Source organism: Meriones unguiculatus, chromosome 15 (genome assembly GCF_030254825.1).
Source record: "Meriones unguiculatus strain TT.TT164.6M chromosome 15, Bangor_MerUng_6.1, whole genome shotgun sequence".
NCBI classification, from domain to species: domain Eukaryota; kingdom Metazoa; phylum Chordata; class Mammalia; order Rodentia; family Muridae; genus Meriones; species Meriones unguiculatus.
Window position 1 is genome coordinate 44974572 of NC_083362.1, and position 12847 is coordinate 44987418.

Here is a 12847-nt window from a genome sequence, read left to right on the forward strand (position 1 = left end):
TACCTGGTTTGTGAGATGTAAACTATCAAGGAAACGGGAAAGAAAAGTTAGTCTGAGCACCTACCAAAGCAGAGAGATAAGAAAGGGGGGGAGAGGGGGAACAGCATGGAAAATAGACAGTATCTAAAAAAACCAAGAGCACTTTTTAATTTACTTTCTCTGCTGCTAAACACTTGCTCTTTATTAATTTTAGTCTTTTGTGTAATTTTTTCCATCATAAGCACTTTTTAAAAAATGATTTTCGCACATTTCTCAGATACATCAATCCTTCCGGCATTCCTCTATGCACACATTATGGTACCCGAGCTCTAAATATAAAAGACTTTTATTATGTCCATTAACCATGGACATATGTGCTCCAAAAGTTTCCTGACACGCAGTCATTTGTGGTTTTTAATTATAAACAGAAAATATTCACTAGAAAAATAAAGACGTGAGCCCATAAATATATCTTTATACGTTTGAATTTTTGTTTGTATACGAGATGATGCTGAGATAAACAACCCGCCTGGTTGCTCACTCCAGCATGTGAGTATGAGTGTGTTCCGATATGCTGACACACACACACACACACACACAAACACACACGATTCACGTGCGCAACTAAATCTGTGCACCGAACAGAACTCAAACATCTGTAACTGTGGGTACCGTGGTCTTACTTCTAAAATAAGGGTGCAGATTTTTCTTAGGTCCTCCAGGTCTAGCTCCCCGTGAAGAACTGAAATGGGAGAGAAGGGGAACGCCCAGTAAACTATTTGACAAACAAAGTCAGATTTATTGAATGCGTTTTTATTTAACAACCAAAAAATTCTAACAGCCTAACAATGCACATAAGTTAAAAATTATCACTTAGTGATAACAAAGATAGTTGATTTACATGGAAAAAAGAACATTTACAATATGTTAATCCTTATTCACATTATTGATACTGCAATAAAACACAATTTGTTTTTTTTTTTTTTCTTCATTTCACAAAAAAAAAAAGGCGGGAAATTGTGCTTTGTCAAGAGGCACTACAAGAGAAAGTTTCTTCTTCCAAATAGATATTATATGACAGATATTGAATAAATACATATATGCATTGTAATTCGCAAAGATCTGGCAAGACCACAGGCTAAAATGCCCACAGATTCACTTAGAACCACTGCAAACTTGGCAGTGAAATTAAAAAATAAAAGGCAAGACTTAGCATTGAAAAATACCTAATAAATTTTTGGTTGAAGTGTAAAAGATACCAAATGCGGATGCCGTCGGTCGATGAACCACCTGTAAGAGCTTGGCAAAAAAAATCGGTGTCTAGGATGTGTACAGACTGACTTCAGCAACAGTGTCAGAAGACAATTTGGAAAAGAGTAACTCGGAGATCAGGAAGCAGCAACTGTGGACTCTCTGATTAAAGCTGCAGCATCTACGGAAACAGGAAGGGCCGGCCCAGGCCTCAACTGCAAACAGCCATCCTTTTGCAAAGATGCATGACGCTCATGTCAAGGTAACTGTTTTAAACATTGTTATTTGAAAAAGTACAGGAAAATGTCCCTTTGAAAACTCCAGAGGTTACTAAGCAGCTACAATTAGCTTGTATTGCAACGTGTCTTCTCCCTGTAGAGTGTAAGTTCTGAGTTAATATGTACACATAGAGGGGTTTTTTAAAACTCCTACCTCTTATACCTTTCAAATATATAAATAGTATTAACAGTTATATTACAATGTTTGTGTAGTAAACAGAAAATAAATTTCAAAGTGATATTGCATGAGGTCTTTGACAAGGTTGCATGAGGATACAACTCAAAAACAAAACAAACACATGGGACTGCTGTTCGGCCATCTCTAGCCTGGCGTGGGTTCCAGAGGCGGGTCCCAAACGGGAGGTCTCCTGCCGTCACTGTCGGTGGAACTGGAAGCTAACGCTACTGTTTCTAATAAGAAACTGAAGGAGATTTGGCAAACTGTAGTAGACTGCAGCTTTAACGCTCGTTCCACAAAACAGCCCGCTGCCATTAGTTCTGCTTTACGTCAGGTAAGCGCTACGTGGGGCACTGGGACGGTATTTCCTTTTCCGAGGAGTAGGTGACTCTGCTGAAATGCTTCACTCTCTCTATTGCCTGGAGGTGCAGAATGATGCAAAGCCAGGTTCCTGTTTGGGGCTGCTATGGCAGGGGAAGGCATGGAGGCGTGCGAGCCCAGGGTCTGCAGAGACTTGGCTAAAGTGAATGGAATTGTGTATGAAGAAGAGGAAGTCCAAAATGGAAGAGGAGTAAGAAACACTTGGGGAGAGGGCGGGTGGAGACTTATTTGAACGGGAGCCCCTCTAACCGGGCAGGAACTTCTTTCTCTAACCAAACATTACATCGAGACTATGTTCTATTTAAAAGAAAACAAACCAGAAACAAACAAAAGGCAAATAAACAGTAACAACCAACAATTTTAAACGAGCAGGCTTAATAAACTCTTAAGGTTTGAAGCCACAAGCAGGTAAATAAACTTCACGACAAAATGTGGCTCATAGCATGAATTCCGTAAGTCCAATGTCAAAATGTCAGGTTTCGAGACTGCGCTAATGGTCAAGTTTCCTCTGCACTGAACTTCGCTTGGAATTGCACAGAACACAGCGGCTACAGTGCTGACATGCTCAGTAACGGAATGTGGAGGGGCACGGCCTTGAGTCATTGTTTTAAAGTGTGCGTTATTTCTCTAACAGTAATTTGTCTTGTGTCTTTTTTTTTTTTAACATGCCCTGATTTTCTTTCTCTTTTCCTTCTTTCTCTCACTTTTTTTTTTTTTGGCAGTGTTATTTTGTTAAATACATACCTCAAAAATTACCCATTAAGCTGCCAGATAGGAAGCCATAGAATTAAAAAAAAAAAAAAAATCAGGGACAAACACACAAAATAAATAGGAATTCAAAAATAGTCACCCCGCCCTGAGAGCAGGCCGCAGTTTCTCAAAAAGTCAAAGCGACTCACTGTGAAGTGGTATTTTTTTTTTATACATAAACGAGTCTTTTCTTTAAGAACTCATTTCACAGTCTAGTCTTTCAGATTGTAATGTTCTCTGTCCCATGCAATTTTTAATATATATATGTAAATATAGAGATATGTACATATACATATACACACACTTGTAGCTTCCTTCATTTATTTCGTGGGTCTTTCCATCCTGGAACTTGCCTCTTCTCTTCCGTAAATGCAAGGAGAATGACGGCAGGGTCTCCCATGACTAGAATTACTATGGTCCAGTCATTGTAAAAGTTTAACACTTAGTGTCTTTGCCAAGGCGACTCTGAGCTTACTCAGTCTATAGGCTATCCTGTGTAACAGAGGGATGCCATTAAGGGTAAGAAAAAGAAAACAGACATTTAAAAACAAAACAAAATAAAACAAAGCCAAGAAGATTTTTTTTTTTTAAGAAACTAAAACAGAAAGTCCTTGGACCCATATATTGCTTTGCCTGGTGGAGTTCACATTATCTCTGGTCGGTTTCTGCAGGCGCCGCCTTGTTTTTCTCGGCGTTCTCCTCCTCGGCCTCCACCTTGTACATTTCCTCGGAGCCTTCCTCACTGTCGTTCTCCTCCGATTCCGTCAGCAGCTCCTCGTCCTTATACTCGGCCACATCCACGGCAGAGCCCAGGTGCTCCTTCAGCTTGCCGTGATGCTTCACGTGGTACCTCTGGTTCTGGAAGAACTTGATGATGGTGTGTTTGGGGAGATCGAGCTGGGCTGAGAGTGTGTGGATGGCTTCCTGGTCCGGATAGAGGCCTACATCGTGGATGAAGCTTTGGAGGATGCCCAGGGCTTCCAAGGAGATCTTCGTGCGAGACCGAGGTTTTTTGGCACAGCTGTCTTCAGCTGGAGGAGGGGGCGGGGGCGCTTCTTCTCTGGGAGGAGAGCTCTCCTTGGGCGGCTGGGACTGCTGTCGATGAAGGACCTGATAATCACGAGGGCAAGAAAATTAGTGTGACCGAGACCCACCAGACCTTCGCAACATGTACTGTCTCCCTCACACTGCACTTAGGGAAAGGCACATTGGGAAAGCCGAAATCATTTCTGAAGACTTCGATTCCCATCTGTGAAACCAGTGCTTCATGAGACTCATTTGAGCTGGGCAAAGTGGTACACACTTACACTCCCAGCTTGTAGGAGACAGGGGCAGGAAGCTTTCCGTGAATTTAAGTTCAGTTTGGGCTGTACTTCAATTTGATGCCAGCCTAGGTTGAATATGGAGACCTTGTTTCAAAAACAACAAAAAAGGAAGGAAAAGAAAAAAGAAAAAGGAAAGACTTGCATAAACTAAATCATTGGAGTGGTGGATACTAAGCAGCTTAGCCACATGTCTGAGGTCATCTCTAAGCATGGCTTTATGGAGGGGCTTGGCTTCAGATCCCCTAGACCTGTAACCACATCTGAATGCGCCAATGACAGGACAGGCACCACAACAACTCAGTGTCAGGTTCTTCTGCTTAGCGGAGGGAGCTGGGCAAGTCTTTTAGCCTTCATCTCATCATGTGTTGGAAAAGGGTTAAAAAACTGGCTGCCCAAGCAAGGCTCAGATGTTAAATGCGTGATGTGTATACAATAAAGTGTTCACAAAGGAGGGCTAAACTGGGGAACCTTTGCATTAAGGGGCCCTAGCCACTGCTCAGCGCTACCCAGCGTAAGCAAGTGAGCTAAACTGTGCCCCACTAAGATGGGGTTTGCCCCAGGAGGTCACAATTAGCCTATCTCTGGGTTGGTGCAAATTTTAGTCAGTGGTAATCATTGTTATTCTCACCCTCACTGTTCCTCGGGTGTTAGAGAAATAGAAATACTTCGAACCAGAAAACACATCCTTTGTAGAATTAGGAAACTCTTTACCTTCTTTTAGTTCTGATTTTTCTCTTTAAATATAATTATTTTAAATAATATATATGTAAAATTTCCAAGTAATGTAAAGATATAACTTCTATATGTTTTAAATTTTAATTGACTGCTTTAAAGACATTTAGATGGGCATTTTAATACCACTATAAACTAATTAACCCTCTGATTTGAGCATACTTCCAAATTTCTGTTTTTAATTGCAAGGTTTACGAGCTAGCTGTCAAAATTTAAATGATTCTCTTTTTCTTCTTTTTATCTCTAGCTATGCCATGCATTCATAAAAGAAAACCCTAAGTGGGCAACCTTCCTCTGAACCTCACCCCTCAGCACTGTCACTGCATTAGAATGGGAAATACCTTTCCATTCTAATAGGAACACACTAACTCTATGAAGACTGGAAGGGAGAATGTTACCCAGTGAGGAGCCTGGGCCACACTGGCAACTGCTCTGCAGCTGCATGTCACAGAATTAATGGGCAGCTGTGGCCATCCCTGCTGCGATGTGTGGGTTCATGTACAAGGACTGAGGACCACACTGCCTGCGCTCAGACAGTGCCCAGCTCCAGCTCCCTGAATGTCCTCAATATCCTTTACAATAACAAGTTCACACAAAGAAAACAACAACACATGTCTTTGCAACTTTCTAATATTTTATGAAATGTTTTTTCCAAATCAGGGTCCCAAATTATATATGATCCAGAGTCCAGGGAGAATCAGGCCCATACAACATACAAAAAGAAATTTATGTAGTTACAAAAACAAAAACAAAACAAAACACCCATGGCACCATCCCCACCATCATTCATCCCATCACAGGGATTAGCTACTTGGCTACTGTATAGCTAAGAAACAACATCGGCCTCAACACGAGCAGTTAAAGCAAAAAGGTCTGTGCCATTCACCCCACTGTTAGAGGCCTATGATGGAAAGCATGCTTTCTCACCAATTTGAAAATGCTACCTTTTTATAGAGTTTAATAAATAGTAGAGAAGATAAAACATGAAAGCAACAGAAAAGGTCTGTTTGTCTTTTCAAATTACTACCAACAACTAGTAAAAGCCAATGGGAGGCTACGCTTGGTGGCCCATGCCTGTTTAAGCACTTGGGAGGCTGTGAGAGTGAAGAGTCACAAACACAAGGCCAGCCTGGGCTACATAATGAGACTACCTGCTATAATAAGCTGGTGGCAGAAGGAAACTGAAAACAAAGGACTATAAAATAGTAGACTAGCATCCAAATAGTGTTGGCCAATTAAAGGCAATGTTCTTAGCATTTTCTTTACCACTCTCAACTAAGAACTAAGAACAAACTCATGTGGTCTGATGTGGTAAGCTGGCATCAGCAAAAAAAAAGTGAGAGCTCTGTTACTCCAACACCCTAATTATCCCTGCCAGGAAAGTGGGGCTGCATTGCGGGCTCCCACAGCTTTTGGTGGCTTTGTAGTCAGGAAGATATGTGCTCAGGGCCCATGGTGTGGGCAGTGTGAGCATGATAACGAATATGCCTCTGTCTCAACAGGTGAGGGTCTCAGCTTTTGCTGAGAGAGAGGACTGGAATTAGGGACAAGCCCATTCTAGCAGGACATGTGCTCAAACACGAGCGGTCCCTATTAGAGCAACTGCGTTAATTGGAAGACAAAAGAGAATTAAAATGCTCCATTTTCTAAATTATGCTTGCCTTCTGTAGTAAAAGTCAGCAGAACGGTTCCATTTAATTGAATAATTAGATTGGTTCTTAAGGGGCTTTCCATTGTGCATCGAGTAGATTTAAAGAGATTTTCCAAAACTGTACTTTGAAGTTGGTATAATCTTTCTGCATGATAGCATTTGTTCTCCTTAGGCCCTACCAGTTGGACTACTCCACTTTCCCCCATTACTTAGAACAGAACACAGCCATACAAATGTACCAAGAAGACAGATATAAAAAAACCCAGTCACGGTAACAACAGCGAGTGCTCACTCAATGCTTATTTGGTCCCAGGCAGTTCTAAAATAGATAAATTAAAATGTAATCCTACAATTCCTCATGATGATGTAACCTAGACCAAGAACTAACTGGAAAACACACTGCATTGTAGGATACTCCTCTAAAAAAGTGCAGAGAGATGTCAGGCTTGCAGGGAACACTGCATATCATAGACTACAGAGGTATTTCTAAAAAAAGAACTACGGGCAATAGAAATTCCCCATAAAGTGAAATGCACTTTCTGAGCAGGCAATACAAAAGAGAGAGTTGGTGGGTATGACAATACAGGCATGGAGTTATGTGCTAACTCTAGCATCCTTTAACAGACATGGAAAGAGCAGTCAAAATAAACATCTCTAAGTGAACTGCTTTCTAAGTTAGCAAGAGGGCTTCGCCTTTGGCTTTTATACTGCTACTTGCCACTGGCTCCCAACAGCAGCATGTAGCACATCTGGAATGAAATGATCTCCCAAGCTGTTGACCCCAGCTAGCTTCACTTTTCCAAAATGTTCCACCCCCTCCAGACAAAGAACTACCACCTCCAGATAGTTCCTAGCAACAGATCTGAATAATGTTCCATCTATCCAAAGTCTGTGAGTTCTCCCTGGGTAGTGCTTTCCTTGATGGAGATAGTATTGGGAGCAAACAGAAGGAACACCTCCACGCCTCCAAGGTGGTCTCTGCCAAGAGGAAAACTCAATCCTAGCACTCCCCAAATTCCTCTCATCTAAAGTTAGCATTAATTCTCTCCCCCCTTCCCATTCCCTCTACCTGTTTCTCCCTCTAATAATTTTAGCTTCTTTCTTCTCACAGGACAGGTTTATAAAATCACTTCATTGAATTTTCCTGTCTGGGAAGTTCTTACGTTTATTTATGACTGACTAGGTTAATTTTAAATTGGTTTTTTTTTTTGAGATTATAATATAATTATATCACTTTTTCTCTTTCATTTCCTCCCTCTAAAGCCTTCCATATACTCTCTTCTTTTGCTCTCTTTCAAATTCATGGCCTCTTTTTCCTTTATTTGTTCCTGTGTGTGTGTGTGAGAGAGAGAGAGAGAGAGAGGGAAAGAGAGAGAGAGAGAGAGAGAGAGAGAGAGAAGATGCATATTCCCAAATATATACAGTCTGCCTGCAGAATATCACTTGTGTACATATTTTTGGGGCTGATAATTTGCTATCAGTGTGCTTTCCCTTAAAGAAGACTATTTCTCCTCCTCTCATCATTCCTTAGCTGCCTTTAGTGAGGCCCTAGAACTTTCGACCTTCCATGTTGGCCTGACAGTTGGTGCCATGCTTGTTCTGGCTGGTCTTTAAAATCTACAGTTACATAAAACCTATAGTACCACAGAGAGAGATGCACTGTCTGAGGTCATGAAGAATATTGCACCCTCTGAAAGATATGCCATAGTAGTTTCAGTCATAAAATCCCCAAACTAGAAAGAATGCAAGTGTTCACCAATGGTAGAATGGAGAAACCAGGCTGTATTCACATAACAGCGAAGCTGGGCTGACTATGCCTGTGGGGAACTGCCACAGATTTACTGTTGGTTTAAAGGAGTCAGATGTGAAAGACTATGATTCTATTTATGGGAGAGTCAAGAGAAAAAGCAAAGAACACACTCCAATAAGAAAGGCTGCAGCAGCAAGGCTTGGTATCACACGCCTTTAATCCCAGCACTCAGGAGGCAGAGGCAGGCAGATCTCGGAGTTCAAGGCCAGCCTGGTCTACAGAGCGAGTTCTAGGACAGCTACAACAGGACCAGCACATTGTCTTTGAGAGTTACTGACTGAAAGGTTGGGAAACAGCCTTTGCTTAAAGCTGAGAATACTCTCTGCACTGATGTGAGCACGGATTAAAGGGACAAAAGCACATCTGTATGTTTAAGAGCTATGGTTTTTACTGTATGCAAATTGCATCACATCTCAAAAACATCTTATGGACCCAGAACCAGTATGGTGTTGTGCAGATTTGAAATGTATCAAGCAAGGGGTCTGAGAAATGAAGGCTGGCTCAGGCTACATACTGTCACTTTCCCCTAGAACTAAGTAAAACTTTTAAGCCCAGTAGTTGCCCTCTATCTCTAAGGTACAGTACCGTCTTCCTGTGATTTTCTGCCATAGTAAGAAGATGTATCACTTTGTAAAGGTAGCTATGCCTCTTCACTCTTAACCTTTGTGCACCTACCAATCCTTGTTGGTTCTTTCGGCTTGGGAATATTTTTTCTCTGTCACAGTTGCATTTTTGGTATTTCTGTAATGAGATTCCTGGAAAGCATATCTTAAAACCTCTCTCTCTTTCATAACATCAGTTGTTGATTTTCAACATGACTATGGCGTGGGTCATAGTAATGAAATATACAAATTCCAGTGACAGCAACAGTAGTAGTGGGAACGGATCTTAGCATCCATGAAATCTAAGCCAAATACTCACATAAATGATCCAAGTATATATGGATTTTTTTTAATATTCTATTTCATGGTAATTCCATGTTTTGTCCTATATTACAAGAAAACTGATCCAAATATGTTCAGGGACCACAGCTTGTAAAAGAACGTGGATTCTGTATCTTTCTGTCTGAATGTGAAGCCCATGAGCAGAAGTGTAAAGAAGGAAGCTGAGTAGGTCCTTAGAGCAGAGGGGAATCAAAATCCTAGGTTAAAAACAACACAGAGGAGGATTATGAGTGACGAGGATGCAGTGCCCAGGTGTAAGCCATGGGCAGAGGAGTTCAGATAGGTGGCTGGGGAAAGGCTCACGGAAAAGCAGTATAGGTGCAAGTTCTGAAGGAGGTGAGAGCCATCCATGAAAAGTACTCCAGACAGAGGAAGCAAGCAAAAATGTTGGGAGGAAAGGATTAGCAGGCAGCATCTGACAAACTCCAATTCGGTAGTCATGGCCATCTGTGCAAAGATGTGAGCACATCTGTAGAGGTCAGAGGTCAGCCTTGAGTGTCTATTCCCAGGCACCATGTCCTCTCTATCCCCTCTTTTATATGACACAGGGTCTCTCAGAGATCTGGAATTCACCAAGGCTTGACTGGCTGGCCATTCATCCCCGGGATCCACCGGTCTCACCCTCTCCAGTGCTGGATTCCAAGCACACCACCATGGGGCCTAGATATGAACTCACGTCCCAGTACACATGTGGCAAGCACTTTTTCAAATGAGTTGTTTTTCCGGGCCTTCCATTACATTTATTACATATAAAAAAGAAAACTTCAGTTCTTCTGTCCCATTAACCACACCTCAAGTGCTTGGATGGCTCCTCGGGACAATACTAAGACGGGCAGCACGGGCACAAGGCACATCTACACTCAGAGAGTACTGGTGAACAGAGAGTACCCTGTGCTGACAAGCAGTGACAACAGGGAGAGATGGAGCCAGAACTGGAGCGTGGAGGGCGTGGCATTCTAACAGCAGGGTGATACAATACCCTTGAGAGACCTTTGATCGTATCACCTCTTCTAGCCAAAACCAGAGCACGAGCTGTAAACTACTGTTATTAAGACAGAAGGGCAAAGAATTCGGCTTACAATGTGTTATTAGATCCTCAAAGGCTCCCAGACAGGAACATTAGTATACAAGAGCCAGAAATGTGCTCAGACTCTTCTGTCCTCAAAGGAATAGTTAATTAACATTTAACTGATAGCTACCTTTTTCAGCAAGGCACTTAACACACCTAAAAGCAATTGTGTTTAAAAAAATCAGCCTTGAGTCGACAGAGAAGAACGTATATCCATTCTTCAAATACTTGGGTACTTATTGGGTATCTACAACAACTGGACCTATTAAATAAGGAGTTCTAGGTCCAACAATTAAGGGTTGGACATAAACAAAATGGAAGTTCAAAGCTTGATAAGTTCCTTTCTTTTTATTTTGTGAAATCTTTCTGGGCGGAAACATGACACATACAGACATGAATGGACATGAAAATAACAGTGCAGGAAAAAAATGTTGTGAATATATTTGAGAGGGATGCCAACTTCCAAATAAAGCCTTAAACCTCCTTCAACAGTTACAAAGCACAGTTATAATATGGACACATGTTGCTTCTCTGCCTTCAAACTAAAAACTTGGAAAACAGAAGGACCTCATGGTACCATGACAAAAGCCAACAGAGAGATAAAGCCCTCTCCCTAAAGCTCCCAGCGTTCAAATAGATTCTGAAGGCCTCAATGAAAACCAGCTGGGAGCCATGTGTAAAATATAATGGTTCTTGCCTGCAGGGAAGGAAGTAAGATCTTGAATGATTAAGTTTAGGAAAGTATATAATTCACTGTATCATTATGGGGTGAACTGGATTACTTATAATAAGCCAAGACTTTGTGGTCGTTTTTATATAGAGAAAATGAGAAATTATTAAGGAGGTGACTGCAGAGGGTGGTGGAAGAATGGTAACAGGTTAAAACAGCTTCCCAGGTGGCCACATGTGGCTCTCTAGGACAAGATTCACCTACAGCAGTGAGCCTTGCTCAGAGCACAAGGCGCAGCAGCAGGAGATGACAACACAGACAAGATGTCTTTGTCCGTGTCTATTGGGCGTTAAAGTCGAAGTATTTTTTACTCACATTGTTTTACTTCATCTATGCCAAGAAAACATGAGAGTCTCAATCAAAAGAGGAAAGTATTCTTGCACCAAAAAGTCAAAGAAAAATGCATTTGCCGACAAGAACAATTGGTTGAAAGTCCCTCGGCATAAATCTACTGACGCATACCAAGAATGATTGCATGCTATTATTTTTAACCGTTACTATATATAAAATGTCCTGTACTTGAGGTTTCAACAAACTTGGTGGCATGTTTCCCTCCACCTCATCAAAACCAGTAGAAGAGACTATTAATTTTAGCCTAAAAATTCAGCAGGGGAAACACCTAACGCTGGTGATTATAAAAAGCAGGATTTAACTATTACCTATGCAGCTCACCCACTGGGCCACGGACTGTAGGTCACACAGTCTCCTGCTTAGCTCCCAGTGAGAGTTCAGGCTTCTTGACTATGCTGCACTGAGCTAGCCCCATAGCCTCTGGCCTTTATCTCCTGCTTTGCTGCTGTCCTCCTTGCTGAGCACTGGCTATTCTTCTTCTTGCTATCAATCTACACGTGGTAGAGACTGTCACCAAGACAGTAGGAATTTAATTCAAGTATATTATCTGAGAACAGGGACAAGCATATTCAATGATTTTGTTGCTATTTCCCTTTTCTCACAAACTTCCAGGGCGCTAGATAACTTGTAAGATACAACTGTGTACAAGTTCCAAGCAAGTTTGGGGTTAGTTAGAAAGCTGTGGTTTCAGGTCAGTTCATACTCCACGTACTACTGTTACTTAGCCTGGAGAGACTCTTGAGCAAGCTACCCTCCGAGCCCTAGTGTTTGGCATCCGGGCAGATCTTTTTTTGCAGTATTAAGAAGAAAGATTAAGTGAGATCATACACACGAAGAACTTGGCAGAGGTCTGATCATAAATAAAGCCTTTTTAATGAGCAATTTTCATTTTGAAAGATTCATTTTTATTATTGCTAACGATGTGCATATGTGTATGTGAGCATGTGCATGGGGATGCAGGTGCCTGAAGAGGGCAGAGATGACCCCTGAAGCTGGAGTTACAGGAAGTTATGAGCTGCCAGATGTGGGTGCTGGGAATAGAATTTGACTCCTCTGAGAGAGCAGTACATGCTCTTAAGCACTAAGCCACCTCTCTAACTCCAAGCAATTTTCATTTTTAAAATGTGAGGAAGACATAAGGATCAATACTGAATTCCTCATGCATTTTTCTATCAATACGCTTATTATTAAAATTAACAACAATTTCCATAATTGACCTTTTCACCTTAAGGACAAGAAGACAGTTCTGCTAGTAACTTCTCTTCCTTCCTTCATCACACACTTCACAGATACTTGTGCTCACCATGATACCTGGCACACTGAAGTTGCCTCGGGAGCATCTGTCACACAGAACTGAACCTCAAGGCCAGAGTCCCATTTGGGGTAGTATCTTCCATATATAAGCCATGTGCACTCTT

The 12847-nt window shown here is 41.6% G+C and overlaps 1 protein-coding gene across 4 annotated transcripts in view; it reads right to left on the bottom strand.

Annotated features, from left to right (window-relative positions):
- Positions 1–771: 771 nt before the first annotated feature.
- The window catches only part of Satb2 (SATB homeobox 2), a 175892-nt gene continuing 163816 nt past the window's right edge, over positions 772–12847 (bottom strand). For all 4 annotated transcript variants that reach the window (XM_021652329.2, XM_060368375.1, XM_021652335.2 and 1 more), the window contains one exon: positions 772–3927. In XM_021652329.2, the coding sequence (XP_021508004.1) occupies positions 3466–3927 (462 nt within the window). In that variant the 3' untranslated portion in view covers positions 772–3465. The remainder of the gene's footprint in view (positions 3928–12847) is intronic.